This window comes from Podarcis liolepis (assembly GCF_965112155.1).
Source record: "Podarcis liolepis genome assembly, contig: HAP1_SCAFFOLD_105, whole genome shotgun sequence".
NCBI lineage: Eukaryota > Metazoa > Chordata > Lepidosauria > Squamata > Lacertidae > Podarcis > Podarcis liolepis.
Window position 1 is genome coordinate 41,636 of NW_028148703.1, and position 9,574 is coordinate 51,209.

Consider the following 9,574-nt stretch of genomic DNA (forward strand, 5'->3'; position numbering starts at 1 on the left):
CATGGCAGGCGAGGCTGCCCTGTTAAAATATTTGCTAAGGAAGAGTGAAAGCTCCACCCATCATCAGCTGTACCCAGAAGAGCAGCCAAGTTAATAGCTGGGCAGAAGGACTCTGCTGGAGCAAGGGCAGTTGCTAAGAAGGGGAGCCCGAGAATTGCCCTCCTTTTGCAGGGAAAGGCTGGTGGGTTGGGAGGTTTTTGGTACAAGCTGTGAATCCTGGCCCAGGAGTCAGGGTGGGCATGAAGAGGAGGCCCCATGGCTTGGTGTGGTAGAAGCCAGGTCCTCCCCTCAGGTTCCAGCCTTACCCGCTGCAGTTGCCTTCAGACCTTTGCCACTTTCACCCGCCTCCTCCTCCTCCTCCTCCTCCTCTACCCATCCCCCAGCTGCTCTGCCTGCCCAGCTGTTTGCATCTGTACCTCTGGGGAAATCAACTGCATGGAACACAAGCTGCGCTGGGTGCCGGAGGACCTTCCAGCCAATGCCACCACCGTCCTGCTGGACTACAACCGCATTGCTACCCTCCAGAACCGCACCTTTGTCGTCCAGGGCGGTGCCCTGCGCCACCTGAGCCTTCGGAGCAACATCCTCGGGGTCATCCACCCCCAGGCCCTGGCTGGCCTTAGTGAGCTGCGGGAACTGGACCTGAGTGGGAACTACCTGGCTGCCCTGCAACCCAGTACTTTCCTCCCCGTGCCGAGGCTGAGGATGCTAAACCTGGGGAACAACAAGCTCTTGACGCTGGAGCCAGAGCTGCTCAGCTCCTTGCCCCACCTCGAGTCTCTGTTTCTGCAGGGCAATGCACTTGTCTCACTCTCGCCCGACCTCTTCAGCAACCTGCCTTCCCTGCACTTCCTCAGGCTGCACAACAACCCCTGGGGGTGCACCTGCGCCATCCAGCCCCTCTACCAGTGGCTCACTGACAACGTGGAGAAAGTCCCAGGTGAGCAGGACTCAACAGGGAAGGGGTTGGAAAGCTCACCTGTAGCTGGTGGCTTTAACAACAACGATCACCTTTATTTATTGTTTTATTTCATGAAATTTATAAACAGTAGACCCACAACTTAGGCACATTTAACTTGTGCACATTTAGCTTTATACGCTTGGCAAAAAAATATTTTAAATCTTTTTTTAAAAAACGGGTGTCTGGGGGAAAAAATGATGTTGACAATTCCACCAGCTTCCACCAGCACTCGTGTTTTGACTCTACACAATTTTGGATTTATGCACTATCCCTGAAATGTAACCCTCATGTAAGATAAGAGTTGACTGTACTGCTTGACTGTAGAAAACCTCAAAGTGGTTGAAATTTTTATTACCAGTTATCTCCACTGCCCTTCAAAGTTCCAGCAATACAAGTCTGTGAACACAGTTTCTCAAAACAAATAAATAAATTGGAGCCATAACAATTTTTTTTAGGGGGAGGATTCAGTTTCCCCAAGCAGCTTGCCAAAAAGAATACATGGTGTGTGGTGGGTGAAGCAGGGCAGCTGGACGCAACTGGCTTTTATTATAGCACCATCAGCTCCTTTAGAAATGACTAACCATCTGTTTGTTCATTTAGGGTTGTATCCAACAAAGTTCAAAGCAGACCCATTGGAACAAATGAACCTAAGTTAGCCATGTACATTAGTTTCAGTGGGTCTCCTCTGAGTAGGACTAAAATTGGATACAATCTTTATTTCTAAATTAGATTCCTTCCCGGCCAGACACCCGGGGGGGGGGTCCAGTTTGGCAATTAATCATGTAGAAGACATATTGATGGATTTTTATGGAAGTTATGCACCACATGGAACTGCTGTTTTGATTTCTTTTCTGGCTAACTTTAGAACAGCAGGTGCCTTGGTCTCCCTAAAAGGTCCTAGCAGAAGCAACCTCCAAGCAATCCACGTTAATTCCTTTGTCAGGCAGCTTAAGAGCTTAAACCAGTTTGTGCTTGTTGGTTAGCAATCCTCTGGTCCAACATCCCCATGCAATAACCACAGCCTTGCCCTGAGTCTCTGTCTCTCCCTTTTCCAGAGGTGGACTCTGTCTCTTGCAAACGCCCCACACAGCTCACCCAACATCCCATCGCTGCCATTGGGAACGAGTCCTTTGCTCACTGCCGGGAGCCCTGGCTGAATGTAAAAGATTATGCTTTCTTCCTGCTCATTGGCCCGTCTACCTTCTTAACCAGCATCTGCATCTGCATCCTCTTCGGCTCGCTAGCAGTGGCCCAAGTAAAGATCCTCAAGGTGTCGTCCATCCGGCCAGGAGCCCTGGCAAGGCGTGCAGAGCGCAGTCCTCGCTAGCCAAGCTGCACCTCCAAACTGCCACTGTTTTGATGGCTCCCCCTCAGTCGCTATGGTGTGGTTACGCTGTGGCCCTGCAATGTGGGTCACTGTTACTCCTGGTTTGTTGGTGGTATTGAGGGTTTACCTGGATGGGAACGTGAGAAAGCCTTGGGTAAGAGTGTGGGTGTGCAGCTAGAAAGCAGGAGGCAGGTTTGCAGTCAAGTGGCAGCAAGTGGCTTCTGGACCTTTCCTCCTACCCCACCCTTTGACCCTGGAAGAAGTGACCCCCACCAGCTCAGTTCCAAGATCACAAGCCGGCCTTGAGTCAAAGGTAACATGCTAGAAGTTTGTGAAATTATAGCCAGCACAGAGAAATGAAGCTGAATGTGGGAAGATTCAGGACAGGCAAAAGACAGTTTTTCTTCGTGCAGCACAGAGCGAAACTGTGGAACTCGCTTCCATTGGGAGGCAGTGATGACCACCAACCTAGATGGCTTTCAAAGAGGGTTAGGACAAATTCATGGCTATTGGTGGCTATGAGCCGAGATGGCTAAGCTTTGCCTCCACAGTTGGGAGGCACTAAATGCTTCTGAATACCAGGTAGTGGAAACCACAAGAAGAGAGAAGGCCCGTGTGCTCAGGTCCTGCCTGTGGGTTTTCCAAGGTGAGAACGGATTCTGGACAAAATGGGTCCCCACTGGCCTGATCCTGCAGGGCTCTTTTCATGTTCTTGCCAATAGAAATGTGACTGGGTGGAGCAGTGTTGACACCTGCAGCTGTGGGCAAAGGCAGTGCTGAGCACCCTTCTTCTGCTCTGCTGCGTGTCAGCACCATCACTGGCTAGAGTGTGTTTTGCAGCCGCTAGCACAGCAGAGGTCAGGGGGAGCCAATCAGCTTCCAGCTAGCGCTCTAAAGCAGGGGTCAGCAAACCTTTTCAGCAGGGGGCCGGTCCACTGTCCCTCAGACCTTCTGGGGGGCCGGACTATATTTTGAAAGGGAAAAAAAACCACACGAATTCCTATGCCCTACAAATAACCCAGAGATGCATTTTAAATAAAAGGACACATTCTACTCATGTAAAAGCACACTGATTCCCGGACCATCCGTAGGCCAGATTTAGAAGGCGATTGGGCCGGATCCAGCCCCTGGACCTTAGTTTGCCTACCCATGCTATAAAGCTATCAGCTGCTGGGCCACCTCCTTCGTCTGAGACCTGATTCTCTTCAGTTTAAGAAACCTCCTTGGCACTTGTCCTCTTTGCGTGGCACAGCAAGTGTTCTGAGATGATGCCTCATAAGCCCCTGAGGAAGTGACTCGCCCAATAACTGCAAGCCTGCAGCAAAAGGTAGGGTTCGAACACAGAGATCAGCAACCAATCCTGTGGCACACCCAAATCTGTGACTCGGAGATGGCTGGTTGGGTGGGCTGGCTTCTCAGGACGGGAAGGATACAGTGAGGCCTGAGCCAGCACACACCTCTGCACAAGTTTCTGTTGCACTTAGGAGAGCTTTAGGGTCTGAACAAATATTGAGGGGAGAGGATGGATGTGGCAGGCATGTATGTGGTGCCAATTCAGCTCCTTAGATGGGGATGTGGGTCGATGCTGTGCCTAGTCTGGTGGTAGAGATAGAGGTGTCTACTGGATGCCTCCCATGGTGACTTGGGAGGGGTGGAAAGCTGCTGACCCCTTTCAGCCTGCAGCTGGGCCCATGAAAGGCTGCTCCCCCCCAAATGGGTAACCAGAGACAGAATCTTACTCTTCCGCACACATTCCCACCTGTCTGCTGCACAGTTGCCTAGAATTCTACTGCTTGGGGTGGAAGTTCACTTTATTCACTGGTTGCTAGAAAAGAGGTGCATCTAAAGCTGGTGATGCAAAAGGAAATTTGCTTCCTACTGAGAAACGTCACTGCCAGGCAGAGTAAGCAATGCTGAGCTACATGGGGAAATAATCTGACCCTGGGAAACGACAGGCTCCCATGTTTCCCAGAGCCAGGAAAAGTGGTGCATTCTTGCTATTTCCCTAAAATTAATTGTCAATTTATTGAGGAAGGGGTGTTCCCATGTGATAAGTTTTAAAGTAATAAAACACGGTCCACTTTGCTCTGCACATGCTCAGAGGTGCTGTCAGTAGGCCAGCCAACAGCATCCGTGCAGCAGAAGTCTTGTATATAGCAGCTGAAACCAGGACAGGGACACTGTGGCCCAGATTGCCAGTCCTGCTTCACTTCCTGCTGTGTATTACTCCCAGGCCCCACAGCACTTCCTCTGTCTGAGCCATCTGCTGCGGTCAGAATGCAGCAGGGTAGGATAAGATGCCACCTCACTTCCTTTCAGGCAAAGCAAGCTAAATTTGGCCTCACCATTCAAACTAGGGGCACCCTTGTGGCGAAAAGCTACACTTCCAGGTTTCTAGTCCCTGCCATCTGCCTCCCGGACGCCTATCTCACCCGCTCCCTGTTTCTGCCTCCTGCTTAGTCCTTCAGCTGCATGCAGCTGTCAGCTCATGGCTACAAACTCCTTTGCAGGTTCCCATCTCTGCTTCACACCACCTGCAGCTGTTGCAATTCGACCTTGACACCACTCCAGCACATGCCGTGGGACAGGTGGTGTTCTTAGGGTTGCCGTTTTAAAAGCAGTAGCTGTCAGGAGCTAGAGTCAAGCATTAGGTCAGCTATCAAAGAAAAGCACGGTATCAGTGAAGTTAACTCCTTATTCGAGAAACCGAAACGGCACAGGCCTAGTGGTCCCAGCAACTCTTCCCAGGAGGTCTTGCTCCAACAAAGCAGTTGTGAGGGGGTCCCTGCCTTCCCAGAACTTCCTAAGGCTCCTCCTCTCCAGGGTCTTTCCCAAGCAGTCACAAACTGCTTGCACACAGCCCCTCTCTGCTCTGACCTCTTCAGGGTGTGGAGCTGGTCCCAGCAGGAAGGGGAAATTCCCTGGCTTCTTCAGCAGTCTGCCTCACCATGCATCTTGGCCTGCCTCCTCTCCAGCCTCTGATTCTAGACTGCTCTCTTCCTGCTTACTAAACCCTGTTAACCCTTCAGCTTCCAACCCCTCCTCCTTCCAGTCTTCTCCCTCTTCTCCTCAGACCACTCATCGTCATCCCACCTCCAGTCACCTGACTCTGAGCCTTCTGGATGAAAAACTTCAGTTTGCCATATTCAGGCATTCTCCCTGAAGTTTCAGAAACTTTGAATGCCGACATTAGGAAGCGTCAGGCACTCCCCGAGCTATCCTTGGGGAAACAGAGACTTAAAGTTGCAGCAAGTTGGGTGTGACAACTAGAGGTGAGTCAGAAACGAATGTGGACAGCAGACAGTAGAGTTTGGCAGGCAGCCCTGTACGAAGGCCCTGCTGCACTGGTTTGGCTACATTAGCTGGCAGCCAGTTAACACTAACACACAAACATTTCTCTTTCCAGACAGTCACAGTTCAGAAGGCACTTCAGTTCCTTACTTTCCGAAGTCCATCTGTGCAATATAAGGGCTTATACACATGACCCTTTCTCCTCTCTTTCCAGGAACGGTCTGTGATTTAAAGCTCCATGCCCCCTCCCTTTTTTTGCTCGGGAGCTTTCCCTGCAAAAACTTGCTCTTTAAAGCTCAATCGTAAAGCAAACAGCAATCTGAGTAAAAACTGAATTGACATTTGCTCTGATCCAGATTTAAAGAGCAGGGTTTTGTGGGGAAAGCTCAGGGCAAAACAAAGCAGAAACCATGCTCAGACACGGTGTGTTAAAGCACAGATCAGTGCCTGGAAAGAGTGGGACAAAAGGTAAATGTGGATACGGAAAACCTAAAAATAAAAGCCCACTTGTAAAAAGGTGTGCAGGTACATCCCAGGTGGGAAGCAAGCAAGGGCTGTGTCACTACTGCATCTCATGGACCCAAGAACAGAATTTATGTTTTGTGTGTGTGTTGAACAGTTATGCAGAGTGGGTATTCACTGGCCATAGTCAATAATTTAGTGAGCAGAATAATAATTGCTCTGCAGACACAAAACAGAGAATGCAGCCATTAAAAGGAGAGCCCGTGTGTTTTCACCCTGCAGTCTCTGCACTGCAGAGGGTTGGACTAGATCGTCCTTTGGGCCCATTCCAATTCTCTGATCCTCCAACCTTTACTTTTCCTTTGGAGCATGTGCCAGGCCCTGAATGAAGTGCTGGTTTTTGAACTTGCTTTTGATCTACGCCCACCCCAAGCTTCAGGTATACAGTATGTTTATCCAGTTAAGGTTCATTCCATTGGAAGGGCTCTCAGTGGAATAGCCTCTGCTTTGCCTGCAGGATGTCCCAGGTTCAACCTTCACTGGCATCTCCAGGCAGGGCTGTGAGAAAGATTCCTGGCCTGAAACCCGGGAGAGCTCATAATACTGAGCTAGACGGACCAGTAGAGGGAGGCAACTTCCTGTGTTCAGCGCCTTTTTAAAGAGAAATAAACTGGATGTCTGGGAAGAAGTCGAAACAGTGCTCTGCGCAAGAAGGCATGTGTGGTTTGCTGACTGCCACAAAGGCCTGGCAATCAACACTCTACAGCTTGATGGGGGTTGAGAAAGGGCTTCGTAAGAAAGGCCAACCAATCATCACTCTGCGCAGCTGGATGGAGAGGGAGGTGGCTTAGGGTTGCCACAGTTGCCGGCTAGCTGTTGAGATTCTGCACAGCTGGATCCTGCCGAGGACAGAAAGAAATGGTTGGTTCTACACTGGTTACATACGCTTCAGGTTACAGAACCTGACTCAGAAATAGTACCTCAGGTTAAGAACTTTGCTTCATGATAAGAACAGAAATCGTGCTCCGGCGGCACAGCGGCAGCAGGAGCCCCTTTAGCTAAAGTGGTGCTTCAGGTTAAGAACAGTTTCAGGTTAAGAACGGACCTCGGGAACGAATTAAGTACTTAACCTGAGGTACCACTGTATTTCGAAGGCTGGAAGCCGAGAAAGGAACAATGGCAGCACCATACGAAATCTGTACATTTGTGGGCAGCCTTTCTTGACTAGTCTGCCCTTCAAGAGTCAAGGTTGGGTTCTTACTGACCCACTTGAAAAAAAATAAAATCTGTGTATGGTAACTAAAATTCTGCAACCTGTACCCCGTCTGTAAATTAAGAAAATGCTTACGACTTCCCCTTGCTATTCTGCTAATCTTGGGAAGGGACAAAGAAGCAGTTCAAACCCCTTACCCCCCAACCCACAATGAGAAAGTTTTATTTTAAGAGGCCGGGGGTGGCAAGAAAGCTAAGTTTTCTGCAACAGCCCCTTCCTTCCTTCTTGAAATCAATACAACTTCTTTTTGTAAAAAAATGGAATCGCCTGAAGTGAGATGAACGCCGCACCCCATGGTCGCCTTTAACTGGACTTCATCCGTCCAGGGCTCCTTTACCATTACCTTATTATTCACAATAATTGGATACTAATGTGCAATTAAAAATTCCATAAATGCACACATCTATTTACGAGATCATAGCCGGAAGGCACCGGTTCCCCCTCCCTTCTCCCCACCTGCCTCCCGGCGCCGCTACTCACTGAGCTCGGACACGACTCCGTTCACCATCCCTCGAATGGCCCGCAGCGCTACTGCGCAGGCGCTCATATAGGCGCTCCTCGCCGGGCTCTGCCCTCCCTCCCTCCCTCCTTCTCCGGCCCCGCCCCTCCCGCGAGCCGGCGGGGAGAACCCGGAAGTAGCAGGAGGGGAGGCAACGGGGGGGGGGAGGGGGAAGGAGCTGGCCAGGGTGCTGAGCGGAGGCGGGAGGGGAGAAGGAGGATCTGTTTTCAGCCAGAGCTCCACGGGGAGCACCTGGGATCTAAACCCTGGACCTGAATATATATATATATATACATATCATATATTATCATAGAGCTTGGCAGTGCTCCTGAGCATGTGCAGTGTGCTAGCTCCACTCTGCTGAATCAATCAATCAATCAATCAATCAGTGACTCCATCAATTTGTTTCAGTCACTGACCAGAGTGAATTCCACTCTGCAGTGTACTACATTTGCTAAAGAGGAGCCCTTCCCATGCAAGAATCTTTGTCTCCTCTGGAGAACATTGAGTGCAATTCCTAATACACACACACACACACACACACACACACACACACGGGGAGCTCCTGGGACGTAAACCTTGGACTTGAATGAGATATATAGCTCATATATATAAATATCATATATTATCATAGAGTTTGGCAGTGCTCCTGAGCATGTGCAGTGTGCCAGCTCCACCCTGCTGCTGCAGTTTATCTAGCTATCATCTATCTAATATATATAATTTTCCATTTTATACATTTCAATACTTTTACAATCCTATTAACATTTCAAAACTTGACTTCCTTCCCCCTCTTTCTGCGGTTCCCTAAATTTATTTTTTACATTTTCTGCATAGAGTCATACCTCATGTTGTGAACGCTGCGGGTTACGTCTTTTCAGGCTGCGTCCCGCGGCGACCCGGAAGTACCAGAAAGGGTTACTTCTGGGTTTCGCCACTTGTGCACACGCAGATGCGCAAAATGATGTCATGCGCATGCACAGAAGCGGCGACTTGTGACCCATGCGTGTGCAGACATGGGGTGGGTTCCATTCAGGTTGCAAACGGGGCTCCGGAATGGATCTCTTTCGCAACCAGAGGTACCACTGTATACAAATTAACTTAATTTGCTCATTTATTCATCTACTTTGAACATATACAGTAGTACCTCCGGTTACGTAACCCTCTGGTTACGTAAACTTCAGGATGTGAAAGTGGAAACCCAGAAGTATTTGATTGGGTTTTGCCACATGCACATGTGGAGAAGCAGCCCCCAGGTTGCAGAAACATTGGGATCTGACTGCAGGTTATTACAGTAATCCTGCCAATGTTCTTATCTGTTTACAGTTTATTTGTAAATATTCAATAAACCATTTCCATTCTTTTATAAAAAGCTTGTTATCTTAATTTCTTATTTTTTTGGCAAATTTTGCCATTTATGCATATTCCATAAGTTTTTGTAAACATTCTTCTTTTGCTGGGACTTCTTCTTCTTTCCATTTTTGGGCAAGCAACATTCTTGCCACTGTAGTCACACACATGAATACATTTCTGTACAGTTTAGGTAGTTCTGTCCCTTTAATTTCCAAAAGGAATTAACTGCAGTTCATAGAATCAAAGAGTTGGGAGGGCCATCTAGTCCATCCCTTTGCAATAGAGTCCCCCATCCAGTTTGAAACCATACTGGACCCCGCTTAGCTTTGTGAATTATGGGTGCCCCCCTGCGTGATGACAGCCTTTCCTTGCTAGAGATGCCAGGAAATGAGCCTAGCACCTTCTCCA

General features: G+C 49.1%; 1 protein-coding gene across 1 annotated transcript; it reads left to right on the forward strand.

Moving 5' to 3' along the window:
• Positions 1-50: 50 nt before the first annotated feature.
• LOC310699094 (leucine-rich repeat-containing protein 26-like) lies at positions 51-2,378 on the forward strand. Its single transcript, XM_083520711.1, has 2 exons — positions 51-940; positions 2,017-2,378. The coding sequence occupies exons 1-2, from the start codon at positions 256-258 to the stop codon at positions 2,286-2,288; spliced, it is 957 nt and encodes a 318-aa protein (XP_083376837.1). The 5' UTR covers positions 51-255; the 3' UTR covers positions 2,289-2,378.
• Positions 2,379-9,574: the final 7,196 nt, after the last annotated feature.

Excerpts from the sequence above, each read along its gene's own strand:
- LOC310699094 (XM_083520711.1), top strand. The coding sequence starts at position 256 with ATGGCTTGGTGTGGTAGAAGCCAGGTCCTCCCCTCAGGTTCCAGCCTT. Across the intron at positions 941-2,016 it reads CAACGTGGAGAAAGTCCCAG|AGGTGGACTCTGTCTCTTGC; the intron begins GTGAGCAGGACT and ends TCCCTTTTCCAG.